This window comes from Diplotaxodon limnothrissa, linkage group LG1 (genome assembly GCF_057381915.1).
Source record: "Diplotaxodon limnothrissa isolate DT_005_m linkage group LG1, D_limnothrissa_male_GT1.1, whole genome shotgun sequence".
NCBI classification, from domain to species: Eukaryota; Metazoa; Chordata; class Actinopteri; order Cichliformes; family Cichlidae; genus Diplotaxodon; species Diplotaxodon limnothrissa.
This window is the reverse complement of record NC_140596.1, coordinates 3,115,652-3,135,227: the sequence shown is the minus strand read 5'-3', so window position 1 is coordinate 3,135,227 and position 19,576 is coordinate 3,115,652. Positions and strand designations below refer to the sequence as shown.

The window sequence follows — 19,576 nt, the reverse complement described above, 5'->3', positions numbered from 1 at the left end:
TCCGTGCCACCTTCATGACAGACAGATTCTCTTTATGTACAGTACAATGGTACAGTCTGTCTGATATGCAAAGGCTTCATTTTCCAGTCACTGATAACAGAGTTTTATTAAATGTCTGCAGGTAGTTTCCCCATTGGACATTTTCTTAATCTGGACAGTGAAAGCTTATCTTTGCCTCTTTTCCACGTTGGTCATCTATTCTAACAGCCACTTTTTGCCTCACCCAAGTTGTCCACCAATTATTTCTAGCTGCTCACCCAAACACAGGAGACTAGATGCATTCATAAGTTCCTTTATACTGAATTAAATGATGAACAAATAATTTTATTGTAAATGTGTTAAGGAGGACCCCCACACACAGCGGTTAGCAGCTTCAGTGTCTATTTACAGTGTATGTGTTTGCAGCTGAGTCACTTTTCCGTGCTCTCTCAACTCAACCATCTTCTCCACGTTTGTGGGAAAGGTGGATAATCACCAGACACTTTAATAGGTACAGCTTTGGAACCAGTTATTAAGATTAACATTTATTTGCATTTATTTATCTATAAATCTAATTACAAATTTTAAAAACTGTGTAAACTGTAACTTTGTTGTTAAGATGGAAGCTTCACTGATGAAAGGTATGATTCAGAGTGTAACATGAACATATAGATGAAGCCAGCCGAGAGGTGTGCAGGTGGATGAGCAACAGCTAATAATTTTTGGTCCCGATGATGACTTCTTTTTTTTGGCTCACTCAGACCTGGGGCCCTTCCCATGGGACTCTCTCTGAAACTTTCAAAAGTCATCCATGTGGAGATTACATTAGCAGGGGAGGGTTGTAACTGTAGTGTTGATAAGTAACCCAGGATGCAAATGTTGGGGGATAGAGGGATCGGGCAGTCCAGTATGTGTGATAAATGGTCTACAACTCCGAAAGTGCTGACAGGAGTGCAGTGCCAGATAGCACGCTAACAGCTGTCTGTAGTTTTCTGTGTGCGTTGTGTCCATGTTTGAAATTCCCTGAATCCAATTTTTATGTAGTTTTTCACCTGTGGAGCCTATTCTGTGGATAACTTTATACTGTATATATGATATACTGAGCCTATCGTTCAAGTTGGTCCTAACATGGAACCCTGTGGAACTCCATAATTAACCTCAGTGTGTGAAGAGGACTCTCCATTTACATGCACAAACTGGAGTCTATTAGATAGATATGATACAAACCACTGCAGCGCAGTACCTGTAATACCTACAGCATGTTCTAATCGCTCTAATAGGATATTATGGTCGACAGTATCGAACGCTGCACTGAGGTCTAGCAGGACAAGCACAGAGATGAGTCCACTGTCAGAGGCCATAAGAAGATCATTTGTAACCTTCACTAAAGCTGTTTCTGTGCTGTGCTGAGCTCTGAAACCTGACTGAAACTCTTCAAATAAACCTCTGCAGATGATCTGTTAGCTCAGGGAATCATGCTAACTGTATTACATAGCTATATTCTCATTGTCTATGGTTACTCATTAAAAAAAAGTTTGTAAGGCACATTGGGGAGCGATGTGAGCAAGGATTCACAAAGAGTAAAATCTGTCGCCCTGCAGAGCGTCAATAAGGTTTATTTTCTTATTTATTACTTACTTATTTTCTCTCGCCTACTAACGCTCACTAACTGTATGTGTGTCTCTCTCTCATCTCACCCGTTGCACTTCTGACCTTTCACCAGAACAGAGGCTCATCCTTATGTGTAACAACCTAACTGAAACTATATGCACTATGTTGAATAAATGTTATAATCAAGAACCTCTACTAAAAGCTTAATAAAAGATATAAATGAAATTTGAATAACCTAGTCCAAACAGCTCCTCAGAATAACCTGCACTTAGACTCTGCTTTCGGTTTCACTTCTGCAAACGCGCGCTCTGCAAACCTGCAACTTCCTGTCAGCCTGCAACTTAGTCTTTCTGAAAGACACACACTGTTTAAACATCTGAATGCAATATCAGTTCTGTAGATTATATTATTAATGCAATGGTAATGACGATGATTATTAACAATAGCAGCAAAATATCTCTCCACTCTCAATACCGCCCTATTTTTCAGACATCATCATCATCTCAGCTCCACAACACTGACACAGCACAGAGTCAGTGCACTCTGCAGTATCTGCGGCTGTAACGCGGCACACACGTGTTCTGAAAACCAGGTCAGCTGTTTGGACTCACCTTCGTCAGAGACTGACGGCGTTTTAATGCAGCGCCCTCTGGAGGCCGAGCAGAGACCTCCACTCCAGGAGGAGTCCGCTACCCATCCTCCAGCCTCCACCCCAAATAGCGTGCCCTCCTCTTCCTCTTTTCCCCTTCCCTCCTCTTCCCAGCCCTCGATTTCTTCTTCTTTTTGCCCGACACTTTATTCACGCCGTCTTTGTATGTCTGCGACTTGTTGGTCTCCTGTGGCAGGTTGGTGCCCTCCTCCTCCTCCAGCCGGAAGCTGATGGGGCGGTTCTTGGTGCCTCCGGGAGGTTTGGAGTGCAGGGTGCTGCCGGTGGTGCTGAGGTTGATTCCTAGGCCGACTCCGGCGTCGCTGCTGCTCCCGCCTCCCCCTGTGGTCCGCATGGGGAGGTCACGGATCTCTGCCGTGTGGACTTTGTCCAAAAGTGCCTTCAGGAGTAAAACACGCTCATGTTCCATCATCATCCGGCCTTTGTCGTGCATCAGCTGAGCGTGACTCACCGATCGTTTCCTGAACAGAAGAAAGAGAGAAGGTTTGTTTACATGAAGCTTTTCATCGTTCTAAAAGATTTTCAATCAAACAAAAACAACAACGCCCTTTTAAATGTTTCAGAGCTCATCTGTGCAGGTTTCTCCTTAAATAAAAACACCCTGTGACTCTGGCTGGAATCAAAAGTGTTACCATCTACACCACAGGAAGCACTTCAAACTGAACCATGCAAAATAAAATAATATTTTTATTGTGGAAAAATTTGGTCTAATATTTGTTTTTACAGGCTTATTGACGAAGCTAAACACATGTGCATTATTTTGGGTTGCTCCCTGTTGTCCACATACTTTTGGCATTTTAGTGTTGACCTGACTGACCAGCAGAGGGCAGCACAGGCAAACAGTTTGAAATGGAGCAGCCGGAGAAACCGTATCCTTCTTCTCCTTTAAATTCTTCCCTATAAATTCGACGGCATTTCTTGAACACAGGTTTCACTGCTGTCTTTCCTCTCCAGTTGTTTTTGGACAGCGCTGTTGCATCCATGCAGAGAAATGACCTGATTCATCAAACCACAGCCGTGCCGTTGCTTTCCAAGCCTTTTAAAAGTGATACAGAAGATCCCCGCCCTGCGAGGAGGTCCAGGAGGGTTTTCTCTCCTTTTAGATGAACATGAGCGCAGCCAACGCTTTCACTCTTCATCAGCGTGGATGTTAACCGGCACATTCGTGGCACTCAAAACCCTTGAGGAATTAAAAAAAACTGCTGCCACAAACACTTTGTGCCAATTAAATGTGGTGAAGGAAAAAAAAAGCTGCTGTGATTCTGAAATGAAGCTGCACATTCCTCCACACTGAAAAAGTGAGTCATAATAAATCTATCGACTCTGATTTTAGCTGAATGGTAAATGGCCTGTATTTATATAGCGCTTTACTTAGTCCCTAAGGACCCCAAAGCGCTTTACATATCCAGTCATCCACACACAGGTGATGGCAGCTACATTGTAGCCACAGCCACCCTGGGGCGCACTGACAGAGGCGAGGCTGCCGGACACTGGCGCCACCGGGCCCTCTGACCACCACCAGTAGGCGGGAGGTGAAGTGTCTTGCCCAAGGACACAACGACCGAGACTGTCCAAGCCGGGGCTCGAACCGGCAACCTTCCGATTACAAGGCGAACTCCCAACTCTTGAGCCACGAGTCAGTCAAGTCAGCAAAAACACCACGAGAGTTACGATCCTTTAGTGTCAACTGCAGCAGCGCCACAGTTAAAACTCCACAGTTTGAAGAATGAAGGCCTAAAAAATGAAGCTGGAGTTCCTCTGACGTCCAGCAGAGGCTCCAGCAGTGAGTTTACAGCCTAACACGGTGTGTCCGTGGATAATTTCCTCCTTCATAACACCTGTACCAGGGAGCACATATTTAAAACTCACCCGTTTAACATCTTAAAACATCTTAACCTTAAAATTTGATCCATCTTATTTTTTTAACAAGCAGTTTCATGCTGGTTTAATCAAACCACCAACTTGCTGAATCCAAGCAGAGCCTATACAATTTCACCTCCACAACACTAGTTAAGTTTCTCTCCTAAAGTTCATCCACTTTTTTCAAGACGAATCACAGTGATGGCGGGCTGCTGTGACGCAACACGGGGTAACAGCTGATTTAGGTTTACAAGTTGACTGACACCAGGATTTTTGCTTTCCATGGTGCGTAAGGGTAGATGGACCTGTTTCCACTCAGCTGATCATCATACCACTCGAAGACAGACACACACACACACACACACACATACACACACACACACACACACACACACACACACACACACACACACACACAGCGCTTATATCTATGACTCTTGCTTTCTCTTGTTTTGCCCCTCAGGTTTTTGACCTCACATCCACTGCAGCACCTCCTGTGAGCTCCATGCAGGACTATGCTGACATGTGTGAGTCCTTATACTGAGGCTATGATAATTACTCTTCATACTGATGCACTGACTTGTATTCTCTCACTGATTCAAAAACTGGGGCAAAAAATCTGTTACAGCAACGTAGAGTTAGAGTTACACGGTGATGCAGGTTACCTGCGGTCTCAGTTCAAGGATGGATCCCCTCTTACAGCACAGAGGTATAATCTCAAAAATGCTGAAACTTGTTAAGTTTTATAAATGAAAGATCTACAAAGCTGTGAGGGATTCAGGCTTCGCCGCAATGTTGCTTTACTGCGAGTCTCTGAGACTAACAGAGCAGCAGACACAGGTCGGAGGCTGCACACTGCTGAGCGCCAATGCCGCCCAGACACTTCAGGTGTGTGAGCATACAAACAGCTTCAGCAGGAGATACCGGAGGTTCCCGTGATGCCCTCCTCCACCCCCTGCTTCATACAGCAAACTGAGTAAGTGAAGCCTGATGACTGAGCTGCCGCTTCTCATTCAGCTTTTCCTGCTGAATAATAAAAATATCCAGAGCAGAACACACAGGCGGCCTGGGTTTATATGCATACAGATATTTCCTGTAAATCGCCGCCTTTGAAAGCCGATCTGGTTCTGTTTTACCTTTAATAACAGTCACATCAAACACTCCACAGAGAGGAGGAGGAGCGGGAAAACAGGCCGGGACATCCTGCAGTGGCAGCGTTCCAGCGCCCCCCGTCCTCAGCCTGCCGGCTCTTAATTGTTTCTTTCTGTGGGAGACGAGTGAAAGACGTGTGTTTCCTAAAGGCAGCGGCGAGTGGTTAGAGATGATTCACGGCCCTGATGGCTGACAGTACCGGGCGGCTCTGATGGATCTCCAACTTCCTAACTGGCAGACCACAGGCAGTAAGGATGGGCGGACATGTCTCAGCCTCCACCACTCTCAGCACTGGAGCCCCCCAGGGGTGTGTTCTGAGCCCCCTGCTGTACTCTCTGTACACATATGACTGTGTGGCCACTACCAGCTCCACCACCATCATCAAGTTTGCTGACGACACCGTCGTGGTGGGCCTGATCTCTGATAACAACGAGACGGCCTACCTGAAGGAGATTAGGAATCTGGAGAACTGGTGCCAGAGGAACAACCTCCTTCTAAACGTCAGTAAGACAAAGGAGCTGATAGTGGACTTCAGCACTAAGCAGGAGAGGAACTACCAGACCCCCGTCATCAACGAGTGCCCAGTGGAGAGAGTGGACAGCTTCAAATACCTCGGAGTTCACATCACGCAGGACCTGTCATGGTCCTGTCACATCAACACCGTGGTGAAAAAGGCCCGACAGCGTCTCTACCACCTCAGACGCTTGAGAGACTTCCAACTGCCCTCCAAGGTGCTCAGGAACTTTTACTCGTGCACCATAGAGAGCATCCTGGCGGGAAACATCTTAACCTGGTTCGGGAACAGCACCATGCAGGACAGACGAGCTCTACAGAGGGTTGTGCGGTCAGCTGAGCGCACCATCCGCTCCGAGCTCCCTGACCTGCACTCAATCTACAGCAGGCGGTGCTGGACCAAGGCCAGGAAGATGGTGAAGGACCTCAGCCATCCCAACAACAGACTGTTCTCTCTGCTGAGGTGAGGAAAGCGATTCCGCTCCCTGAAGACCAACACAGAGAGACTGAGGAGGAGCTTCTTCCCGCAGGCGATACGGTCTCTCAATCACACCACCACACAGTACTGACCCACACATATGGTTCTTACACACACACTGGACTTTCTGGACATTGTTATCACTTAAATCACTCTAAGCATATTTGCACTGCACAAGACATAATGTGGATTGCACAACACTGGTCACTATATTCTTCATTTCCAGTTAATACTTGTACAGCTGCTGTTATTGTGTATATATTTATTTATATTTAGATTTCTTCATACATTCTTATATAGTTCTATATTGTGTATTGTGTATTTTGTTGTACAGTTATTTTATTTTCAACTTTAATTTATATATTTTATCTTATTCTTTCCCAGTTAAATTTACCCTTCATTCTAATTTGTGTTGTACAGTTATTTCATTTTTAACCTTAATTTTTTTATATTTTATTCCTTCCTAGTTAAATTTACACTTTAATTTTTCATATTTATTTCCTATCTTATTCATAGCCCTTTCCTTTTTTTTTTCCTTTAGGTCACGAGCAGTTGTCTAAGCATTTCACTGCATATCGTACTGTGTATGACTGTGTACGTGACAAATAAAATTTGAATTTGAATTTGATGAATGTTTCTGATGTTACGGCCCCTTTTAAAAGAAATTTGCAACTTTTTTTTTGTCCGGCAAATAAAACACTAGAATTATTCCTGCATTAGCCCAAAAGCAACCACACCACAAGACACCCAGAAAAAAATGAAGAATACCACAAAATCCTGACAGTCATTGTTATTATTATTATCATTATTTTTATTATTATGATTGTTATTGGCTCCAGATTTAAAGGGACTTTTTTTAATCACTCGCTGCAGATTTTAACTAAAACTTTCACCACTAGGGGGCAGCGCTAGCTGAGACATGTTCTCCGTTTTTAGTCGCGCTCTGGCTTCACCAATAGTTTTTGCTTTTACTTGGTGACCAATTTAGCAGTTAAAGTTTAAATTTAATCACGGCGCCATCTCCTGATTCAAAACAGTATTACAAGAAAGAAAAGCTCCAGTTTGACTTTGTTAATATCTCTAAAATCAACAAATGCTTTGGACATAAAGTCAGTGCAGTCGAGAGGTCATTATGTTGACCCTGTGATGTAAAAACAAAATAGTTTTAAGTTTTAAAGATTTGAAATACCTTTAAACAAATTAATGTGCAATCATTCATTTGTTAACGTGTAACTCCTTAACAGAAAAAATGAGACACATCTTTCATAAAACTGCTTCATGAATACCAAAAGTTCACGTTTGACAGCCTGAGAAACACAAATTAAACATGAAAAACCATGAAAATTTATATTTTTTTGTCTGTGAAGGTTCTCAGTCATCCAGGCAGGGTTTTAATAGTTTTGCAATTTTCATTAGTTTTTATTTTTATTTAGTTTTGACTTCAGATTTTCAATTTTATATCAGTTTTAATTAGTTTTTACCAGTTGTTTGCTAGTTTAGTTTAGTTTTTATTTTTTTGAAAATCCTTAGTTTCAGTTTAGTTTTGATTAGTTTCAGTTATAGTTTTAGTTGTGTTTGCAATAATTAAGTGTAACAAAATCCCAGTTTCATCATATCAGTCATGCTCTTCTGCTCATCCTTGGGTATGTTGCTATTCCAGCTACCATACCCTGCACCCTGCACAGGTCGCCTGTCTGTCGCAGGGCTAACACGCAGAGACAGACAACTCACATTCCCACCTATGGGTTCTTTAAATAAATAAATAAACAAAGGCAGATGAACAACCATTGATACCAGGCAACTATAAAATGTATATCTTGGCCCCAATGAGACTATTAGCTCTTGCAGCACCGGGTGTTCCTAATTTTGGTTCAAGTGAATTGATAAACTTTTTGAAGGCAATTGACTCACACAGTTATGTAGATGTCCCCGTCCTGTTGTCTCGGGATGCATCACGCTGCCTGCCTGGGGTTAGCTTCTGTTTCTGGGGATGAGGGTTGAGTGTGCTCCCTTCTCAAGGTAAGCTAGGTTAGCCTTCTTGTGTGAGCTTTTCAAGTGCACTTTAAGGTTTGTGGGATTTCTTCCCCTTTAGAAATGTCCCTCATAATTTGTCTCTTTCCACTACAAGACACTTGTTTTATCCAAAACACAGTCATATTCAAAGTAATCCCAAATTGGACTCTGGCGCTTTCTCCCGACTTTTCCTGACATGATTCTGCGCGTGGACGGAGCAGCAACACAGACGACTCGACTAACGTGCTGCCACCTGCTGGCATAATGAGACACAGCAAGAAAAAATCTGGAAACTAAACTTCATTTTCACCCTTGACTATTGTAGGACACGCACACATCAATGAAAACTAAACACATTTTTGCTATAAATTCAGTTAATTTTAGTTAGTTTTGTGAACACTCATGACAGCTTTAGTTAGTTTTCCTTTTTTTGTTTTTATTTTTATTTCTGTTAACGAAAATGTTTTTTCACTTCTAGTTTTCGTTATTTCATTAGTTTTCGTTAACGATAATAACCTTGGTCCTTAGCACCCCAAAGCGCTTTACACTATAAAGCGCTTTGGGGTCCTTAGGGACTAGTAAAACGCTATACAAATACAGGCCATTTACCATTTAACCATATGACAGATTAACTCTGAAGCTGAATAAATATTAAAAACAGTAGCTTGTATGAACGTGTCAGCCCGCTGCAGGCTGCACTGCACAGCATACTAATGAGTTTGAGTACAGCAGCTGAGTACAAGAGAAATATTCCTTACCAAGAAAAGAGAACTGCAATGGTAGTTTACTGAGGGGAGCACTGGTGGCTCGCAGCTGTTGACTTGCGTTGATCCAGGACCATGAAGTTGTTTGATTTGTGTTGATGAAGGCCTGCCTCCTTCTCCTCACAGTCACTTTTTACGAGACCATGAGTGTGTTTCATTTTTTGTTCTGTCAGTCTTGGATGTGACTCCTGAAAAGAGATTCACCATGATTCTGGTTCTCCTTTCACAGTCAGTACTGCTGGTTTCTCTCTCAGACTGACTGAAGATGAGTGATCTGGAGTCTCCAGGATCCAGCCGTCTGTCTGTGACCGACACAAAGTAAGATACTGTCTCTAATGTACACGAAGGAAATAGAGAACATAGGTGAAATCAGTATGTAGAAACAATTACAAGTTTAAAAGGACAAGTAAGATTGAGTGGGAGAGGACTGGTTTAACAGGAAGAAGAGAAAATTCCACAGTATCCGTGCAAAAAGTTTCACTTTGAAATCTTTAAAAGAATGTGGACAAACAGGTGGACTTGGTGTCAGTGGAGTTTACTCCTGGAAGTTTGAGATTATGATGATTATTACTTCAAAAACACCTGTACAGACGTTTATCAGTCATTCCATACCAGCGCAGTGCCCAGTAACACTTTGAGGTGACTGGAGCTTTCTCCAGAGTTTCTAACACTTTCCTTCAGAGGATTCAGTCGCTACCAGTTGTGGCGTCTCTGTCCAAAGTAAGAGTCGGTATCCGTGTGCTGATGAACACATTTTTGAAAACTTGACTTCTTGTTTTGTAGGTGCATGAAAAAGATTTCATTCGATTTTTTATGGTATAGGTTTTTTTCCTGTTTTACTTTGAATGTTGTTTCCTTTCATGTCTCACGTTAGTTTTACTTCCTGTCTTAATTATTTTTCACCTGGTTTGCTAAAGTTCAGCTGTCATGTTCCCCACCTGCTCACAATATCAGGCAATCCTCAATATATACTACTCAAAACAATCAGAGGAACACACTGAAAGCATAATGGCTCTCACGCGGAGAAAAACATGCTGGAGATCAATACTGATGCAAACTGGGTGATGTGTTAGAAACGAAAGGATTCAATTGTTTGTTGGAAATAAATGATCAAAATACTGGATACTGGCTGAATCCAAATACAAACAGAAAATCAGAGTGAAAAACGCTGCAGCAGGCTTTTCCATTTGGCTCTGATTTCATAGCAGCAGCTCAAAATGAAATAGTTTGTATGGCTGCGTGTGCTGCTGGGCCAAAAGTTTAGCTGGTCATTTGTAGATTTTTAGATGAAATAAAAAACAAAAAAAACACTCAACAAAAGATCATCTAAAGAAGAGCAGAGTTCATGTACACACTTTATTAAGCAGCTACTGTACAACAAGAACAGAATCATGTAAATGGCCAAACAACAGCAACAGTAATCCCAGGGTGTAGCACAGCAGGCAAAGAGACGCAGTAGCACAGAGAGAGTAAAGGATCACATGGAGAACAAATGGAGCGCGCTCACGAGCCCTCTCTTCGTACAGAGCCAGAAACGTCTGACCCACAGAGCTCACTAAGACGACAATAACTCGTTTTTCCCACATTCCAACATTACAGAAGGTCACAGCAGAGAAGCTCGCTGTCTGTAAACTTTTGTTCATCTTTGACGGCCTGGATGAAAGCAGACTTGGATCATTGGATTTCACCAACGGGAAGCTGCTGTCTGATGTCACAGAGAAGTCATCAGTCAGCCAGCTGCTGACAAACCTCATCCAGGGGAATCTGCTTCCCTCGGCTCTCGTCTGGATAACTCCCCGACCTGCAGCAGCCAATCAGATCCCTCCTAGACGTGTTGACAGGGTAACAGAAGTACGAGGCTTCACTGATGCCCAGAAGGAGGAGTACTTCAGGAGGAGATTCAGTGATGAAGAGCTGTCCAGAATCATCTCCCACATGAAGACATCCAGGAGCCTCCACATCATGTGTAGAATCCCAGTCTTCTGCTGGATCACTGCTACAGTTCTGGAGCACATGTTGACTACAGAGCAGAGAGGAGAGCTGCCCAAGACCCTGACTGACATGTACTCACACTTCTTGTTGGTTCAGATGAAGAAGGGGAACAAACATGTGGGGGGACATGAAACAAGTGAGATGGCTGAAAGGAAATTTCTTCTGAATCTGGGGAGGCTGGCATTTAAACATCTGGAAAAAGGAAACACCTTCTTCTACCAAGAAGACCTAGATCAGTGTGGTCTGGATGCTACAGAGGCCTTGTTGCACACAGAAGTTTATACGGAGCTCTTTAAACAGTGTTTGTTAATCTTGAAGGTGGCTTTTATTTGTGATTCAGGTCTCAATGTCTCTTTGTGTATACTTATATGCAGAAGTAACACAAAAGAAGAAGTGGGAGCTGGCCTGACACCAGTAACTGACTTCCAGTGAAAGCTTTGGCTAATAATATTTTTAGCGAACATTTTTCTTGTAAAACAAAGGGGGGCCTAGCAAAAAAGGTTTGGGAACCACTGCTCTACAAGGTTGGCGAAATAAAAAAAAATGTATTAACATTTTTTTATTTGGACTAAAAAAAATGTTCGAAGTGGGCTAGGTGCTAATTTTCAGATGTCAGGTCTACATCTAGAATCAAAATGAGCACATACATAAACAACCAAAGTGAAGCATTAAGACAAAACATAGCAACGTCAAACAGCGTCCACACATTTTGCCACAAATACATGCAAAACAACTAAATTGGGCCACAAAAGTGATGCAAATTGACCAAACTAAGACACGAATCAGACAAAAACAGATGCAGGATGATCACAAACAGACACGTCGGCTACAAACTGATGCAAAATGACTAAAATCACACGTGTAACACTTTCTACATATTTGACAACAGAAGAAAAACACAAACAAACTTGGAATGCATTTTTAATTTGGATTTTTTTTTTATTTCATGCCGAATTAGATATTTTAAAAATCAAGCCAAAGTCTCCTCCCTGTTTGTACTGTAAGGTCAAAGCCCTACTGTACTACAGAGAACCCCAACAATCAAATGATCCCCCTCTGAGCAAGCACGAGGCGACTGTGGGGAAGAAAAACTCCCTTTAACAGGAAGAAACTTCCAACGGAACCGGGCTCAGAAGGGACGGCCATCCGCTGCGACCGGTTGGGGGGATGGAAATCAAAAGGAGACGAGATGGCGTGAACTACAGTTCTAAAATTTGGATTTGAGGGCTGATCCCAAAATTTTATGGTGATGTTTTTAAAAAAAGGATTTGGTGCTAAAAGTCTGCTTCAAGATTTTAAAAGAAGCAGGGCAGTGGGAAAAGCCAAAATGGTCATTTTAATGATCTCTGGCTTTAGTGAACCACCTGAAGGGTTTTAGCAATGTTTTTCCCACCGCAGAAAAAAACCTGGATATTTTGGACGTCTTTGGGGGACCCGGGATGACTCCGAGAGTGATTTTTAGATGTCTAATCAGAGCCTCATCAAAAGATGAATCATTTGCCATCAAAGCCTTTAAGACATTGTCTGGGGAGCCAAACTCCTTGATGAGGCGTTTGGCTATTTTCTTGATGAACTTTGTCTTGTCATTTGTCAGACTTGTGGCAGACGCTGTGCTGCTGAGTTCAGGCTGCATTAGATTGCTCAGACGATTGATGACCGTGTCTATTTCTTTTGTAGTAGTTGCGATCCGAACAGCAGACTTTTGGGTCTCAGGTTTAGATTTATGGATGACTCTCATGATAAGGAGCAACGCAAGGTCATTGGAAATTTTCTCAACATCAGAAGATGAACCTGACACAGAATCCATCTCTGATATTTTGGAGGAATCTTTGAGAGAGTGTTTCAGGCTCAAGGCTCCAGATGATTTTTCTGGAGAAATGCTCCCAGGTTTTGGCATTCGAGGTGACTTGTCAGATGCCACAGAGCATTTTTCTGGAGAAATGCTCCCAGTTTTTGGCGTTCGAGGTGGTTTTTCAGATGCCACAGAGCATCTACCTGGAGAAATGCTCCCAGTTTTTGGCGTTCGAGGTGGTTTTTCAGATGCCACAGAGCATCTACCTGGAGAAATGCTCCCAGTTTTTGGCATTTGAGGTGGTTTTTCAGATGCCACAGAGCATCTACCTGGAGAAATGCTCCCAGTTTTTGGCGTTCGAGGTGGTTTTTCAGATGCCACAGAGCATTTTTCTGGAGAAATGCTCCCAGGTTTTGGTGTTGGAAGTGATGCATCAGATTCTTTTCCTCTGCCATCTGAAGCAGGGCTTTTTTCCTGTGTTGTGGTCTGTGTTCTTTTAATAAAGTTGTGGATGTCTTCCAGGGCCCCAGAAATCTTGTCCATTTGAACAATTTGATCTTTCTCTTCATTCTCCACCCAGAGTAAAAGCTTCTGCAAAAACCTTTCTACTGTGTCATCTATGAGGACATAGAGGACTTCAGATGAAATGCGACGCTTTGAGCCCTCTACTGATTGTGGCGTCCTGGAGATGACTGTATCTGAGAGGGACCTACCCATTAGAGGTATGGGGATTTGATAGCCTCGATCCACCGTAAGTAGATCAAACAGGTTTGCCACTAAGTCCTCCGTAAAATTCCTGATATGCCCACTATTTTTAAAGTCCCCCAAGGTCTTATCGATGAGGAAGAGTTCTTCTTTCTTTGTTAATTTGTCAAATAACTGATTAACGTCTGATCTAATGACGTTAAAGTCGACTGAAGAAGAACGTTTAATTGCGGTTCCCAGGCTTGCCGTATGTCGAGAAGGGGAGCGATGAGCCTCTGTACTCTGGGGAGCAGCCGTTTCAGGTACTGACCCTGGGAGAATGAAAACTATACTTTCATTGGAGGGCGCAGTTTCCTTCTTGGGGTGGCTGCAAATGTTTTGTAGACAAACAAAATGTTTCCTGTTTGCCTTTATTCTTTTTTTCAGCTCTGTTTTCATTTTTTCAAATTGTTTTTTTGCAAACATGGAAAAGTTGTGTTTGCGTGCTTTGAGCCTGGCGTGTGAGGTGGATGGCACACATTTGGAGAAGAAGTGTCTCACCTTGTGGATAATTAAGCCTGCATTAAAGGCAGGTTTGGGTAAGTTACATTTCTCACAGAGCTCTTCACTGCTTGAATCCATGTTATCAAGTATCTCACCTACGATGTCAGCTGCAACCATTTCTACTGGGGTTGGAGCCTGGATACTTTGTGTTTCTGCAGTGGGTTTTATTTTGCTTTGTGCTGTTACAGCTGATTCTTCTGGGAGCTCATCTTTATCTTTTCCTGTCATCTCTCCATCTGAGCTCCTTGTTGACAGAATAACAGAAATCTCTGCGATTGCTGATTGCACTGATATTTTTGAACCAGTACGTTCTGTACTGGAATGAGACCCATTTGTCCCACACTGGCAGCGCAGCTTACATGCTGCATACCTTTTCAGGCATGAGGCAGCGCAACAAACCATGCGGTGTAGTTTCTTAATACTACTAAATTTGCCGCTAACATAAACGGTGGGGTCTACTGGGAAATCGGGGCTTTTTTCAATCAGTGCAATGGTTAAGCTGACCTTTTCTGAGATCTCTTCCTCAACCATCAGCGTCAGCTTGTCAGCGCTCTTATCTTGCTGTTTTGAGACATTAAGAGCGCCGGCGATGGCAGCTGAGATCGAGTCTCCGAGGGACACCCTTATTTTCCCCTCATCCATAAACTCTTCCCTTATCATGGGTTCCTGAATAACAGGAAGGGCTATTTCCAGGATGCTGGCAGAGGCGATCTGAATGATTTCAGAAATCATATCAGCGAGCACGGCATGGACGCTGGAGTCGTATTTTCCATTTTCTATAATGCTCCACTGACCTTCAGAGAGCCTTTCAAAGCACCTGTTGATTGGTGACATAATCTGGTCTGGTGTGACCACCATTGAATTTTTGTTTTTGTTGCGTGTTGCCATTGTTGTGTCCCAAATTAGATTTTCTGTACCGGAATCAGAGCTGCTTGTCCCACACTGGAACGGCAGCTTACATGCTGCATACCTTTTCAGGCATGAGGCAGTGCAACAAACCATGCGGTCTAGTTTTTTAATATTACTAAGTTTGCCGCTAAAATAAACCGCAGGGTCTTGCAGGAAATCAGGGCTTGCTTCAATCAGTGCAATGGTTAAGCTGACCTTTTCTGAGATCTCTTCCTCAACCATCAGCGTCAGCTTGTCAGCGCTCTTATCTTGCTGTTTTGAGACATTAAGAGCGCCGGCGATGGCAGCTGAGATCGAGTCTCCGAGGGACACCCTTATTTTCCCCTCATCCATAAGCTCTTCCCTTATCATGGGTTCCTGAATAACAGGAAGGGCTATTTCCAGGATGCTGGCAGAGGCGATCTGAATGATTTCAGAAATCATTTCAGCGAGCACGGCATGGACGCTGGAGTCGCATTTTCCATTTTCTATAATGCTCCACTGAACTTCAGAGAGCCTTTCAAGGCACCTGTTGATTGGCGGGATAATCTGGTCTGGTGTGACCACCATTGAATTTTCATTTAATGTTTCCATTGTTGTGTCACAAATTTGATTTTCTTCGTCTGAGCCTGTGAGAATTTTCTTGTATTACAGAGCGCCGACTGCTGAACGTTTTGCAAACAGATGAGCATCAGTTCTGATTTTTCTGTCTGAGAGCCGTTATTTATAGGCTCGGTTGTCTGTGACGTTACTGACAGGTCACAGCAAGCGCGAACCCCTTTGATCTGCCAGTGACGTCACAAGAAACCTCCCAGTAAACACCAGTATGTGGGCCCCACATGGGCTATGGGGGTTCCAAGTGGGGATGGGCTTACAATGGGCATCCAATCTGGGACCCACCTGGGTTAGCCAAGTAGGACCCACTTGAGCCAGCCCAGATGGGCTATATTCTATGGGCACCATATGGGTAACATATGGGAAGTTGCATGAACAGGCAACTGAGTTTAACGATCTTAGTTAAGTATAATTATTAGTCATGTGTAAGTATAAACATGAATTAAGATGAAATAACTGATAATAAATTATGCCAGAGGCAGCATATGTATATTTAATTAATAACAAAATATACATATAAAATATATTAATATAAGTGAAACACAAAGAACAGATGCGACTTAAAATTGTAAGACGCTTAATAAAATAAAACAAATGGTTTTACATTTGAGTGGGAAAAAAATTTCACTCCATGTAGGAGTGCTTTTCGAAATCTCGCGTTATTTCATGAAATATCACGAGGTTTTCTCAAACTCGTCCCCCCATTCTGGAACATTCTTCATTTCGCGCCCTTGGACAAAGCTGACAGTTAAGCTGGCAATTTTTGGATTAAGTTTATCTTTGAGCTATGTACGGTGGCCCCTAGAGACAAAGCATGTATAAACTCCAAAACACTTACAAATTCCAAATAGCACGCACAAACTCCTCAACACATACAAAATCCAAAACACATGCAAACTCCAAAACACATGCAAAATCCAAAACACATACAAAATCCAAGACACGTACAAGCTCCAAAACACATACAAAATCCAAAACACGTACAAAATACAAAACACGTGCAAAATCCAAAACACGTGCAAACTCCAAAACACGTGCAAACTCCAAAACACGTGCAAACTCCAAAACACGTACAAAATTCAAAACACATGCAAAATCCAAAACATGTACAAAATCCAAAACACGTGCAAACTCCAAAACACATGCAAAATCCAAAACACGTACAAAATTCAAAACACATGCAAACTCCAAAACACATACAAAATCCAAAACACGTGCAAAATCCAAAACACGTACAAAATTCAAAACACGTGCAAACTCCAAAACACATACAAAATCCAAAACACATGCAAAATCCAAAACACGTACAAAATTCAAAACACATGCAAACTCCAAAACACGTGCAAAATCCAAAACACGTACAAAATTCAAAACACGTGCAAACTCCAAAACACGTGCAAAATCCAAAACACGTACAAAATTCAAAACACGTGCAAACTCCAAAACACGTGCAAAATCCAAAACACGTACAAAATTCAAAACACATGCAAAATCCAAAACACGTACAAAATCCAAAACACGTGCAAAATCCAAAACACGTGCAAACTCCAAAACACGTGCAAACTCCAAAACACGTGCAAACTCCAAAACACGTACAAAATTCAAAACACATGCAAAATCCAAAACATGTACAAAATCCAAAACACGTGCAAACTCCAAAACACATGCAAAATCCAAAACACGTACAAAATTCAAAACACATGCAAACTCCAAAACACATACAAAATCCAAAACACGTGCAAAATCCAAAACACGTACAAAATTCAAAACACGTGCAAACTCCAAAACACATACAAAATCCAAAACACATGCAAAATCCAAAACACGTACAAAATTCAAAACACATGCAAACTCCAAAACACGTGCAAAATCCAAAACACGTACAAAATTCAAAACACGTGCAAACTCCAAAACACGTGCAAAATCCAAAACACGTACAAAATTCAAAACACGTGCAAACTCCAAAACACGTGCAAAATCCAAAACACGTACAAAATTCAAAACACATGCAAAATCCAAAACACGTACAAAATCCAAAACACGTACAAAATACAAAACACATGCAAAATACAAAACACGTACAAAATACAAAACACGTGCAAAATCCAAAACACGTACAAAATTCAAAACACATGCAAACTCCAAATCACAACGGAAGTGCTCCAGGACGCTAGGGGCAGTGTTGAGCTCGATTTGTAAAATAAACGGCAAGTTTGTTGCAAACACATGGGCTCTAGTCTCCGTTGCCTAGCAACTATGATACTAACAGCTGGAAACGTGTCATACAACTTTTTTTGACAGAAATGAAGGAGAACATTTTTTTTTTTCATTTGTTTGTTTGTTTCTACAAGAGCTTTGTGTGATTTGATAAGTATCTGAGGCTGAGACCACAGGACAGTAAAACATGATTTTTGGGCTTCATTTCTGTACTGAACAGTCATTTAAGATTAGCTAGTAAATAACAATTAGCTAATGTTGTTCATGAGACTAAAGTCATATCACTTTGGTAATGTAAATATAATATGGCCAATATTATGGTTATTATATTAGTCATTATTAGGTGTTACAGCAGTGAACATGAACTCTTTGTCAAATACTGAGCTTCAGTACAGATTCAAGTTGCAGTTATTTACATGTCTTACCACCTTAAATCTTCACTCAAAGACAAGTATATAGGAATGACTGCCAAATTTATTTGCCACTGAAGCCGAAGGATGGCATCTGAATAAAACCTCTCTTGACATGCCTAGATGACATTAAAGCTTGGTTGGCTCTAAACTTTTTAAATTTGAATGAAAAGAAAACAGATTTGTTGGTGTTTGGACCCAGTGGCCCCTGTGAGTCCTCTTCTTTTCATTTGGAACCCCTGGAGGTTTATTTTAAACCTGTTGTTACTGCCCTTGGTTTTAAGTTGGACCAGTCCATTTTTATCATTTAAGGCGACTGGCAAGAGTGAAATCGTTTCTTTCTAGGCAGCACTTTGAAACCGTGATCCATGCTTTTATTTCTTCCCCTGTGGACTACTGTAACGCACTTTATGTGGGGGTCAGTCAGTTGTTACTCTGACATCTGCAGCTGGTTCAAAATGTATATTGACAGTGCATATATAGGTGTATCATATATAAGAGACAAATGTTGTTCCTTCAGTATGTTGGCATTACTAAATTTGGCTCAAATGCTTACATACATTGGAGGAATCTTTGAGAGTGTTTCAGGCTCAAGGCTCCAGATGATTTTTCTGGAGAAATGCTCCCAGGTTTTGGCATTCGAGGTGGTTTTTCAGATGCCACAGAGCATTTATCTGGAGAAATGCTCCCAGTTTTTGGCATTCGAGGTGGTTTTTCAGATGCCACAGAGCATCTACCTGGAGAAATGCTCCCAGTTTTTGGCATTTGAGGTGGTTTTTCAGATGCCACAGAGCATCTACCTGGAGAAATGCTCCCAGTTTTTGGCGTTCGAGGTGGTTTTTCAGATGCCACAGAGCATTTTTCTGGAGAAATGCTCCCAGGTTTTGGTGTTGGAAGTGATGCATCAGATTCTTTTCCTCTGCCATCTGAAGCAGGGCTTTTTTCCTGTGTTGTGGTCTGTGTTCTTTTAATAAAGTTGTGGATGTCTTCCAGGGCCCCAGAAATCTTGTCCATTTGAACAATTTGATCTTTCTCTTCATTCTCCACCCAGAGTAAAAGCTTCTGCAAAAACCTTTCTACTGTGTCATCTATGAGGACATAGAGGACTTCAGATGAAATGCGACGCTTTGAGCCCTCTACTGATTGTGGCGTCCTGGAGATGACTGTATCTGAGAGGGACCTACCCATTAGAGGTATGGGGATTTGATAGCCTCGATCCAGTAGATCAAACAGGTTTGCCACTAAGTCCTCCGTAAAATTCCTGATATGCCCACTATTTTTAAAGTCCCCCAAGGTCTTATCGATGAGGAAGAGTTCTTCTTTCTTTGTTAATTTGTCAAATAACTGATTAACGTCTGATCTAATGACGTTAAAGTC

General features: G+C 42.1%; 1 protein-coding gene and 1 pseudogene across 1 annotated transcript; both read right to left on the bottom strand.

Annotated features, from left to right (window-relative positions):
• Positions 1–2,224: 2,224 nt before the first annotated feature.
• LOC146639253 (parathyroid hormone-related protein-like) lies at positions 2,225–4,137 on the bottom strand (annotated as a pseudogene).
• An 8,228-nt stretch (positions 4,138–12,365) lies between these two features.
• On the bottom strand, positions 12,366–15,527 carry LOC146639252 (uncharacterized). The gene has a single exon (XM_085351112.1). It carries the CDS (start codon positions 15,525–15,527, stop codon positions 12,366–12,368), a length of 3,162 nt encoding a protein of 1,053 aa, XP_085207238.1.
• Between the last annotated feature and the right edge of the window lie 4,049 nt (positions 15,528–19,576).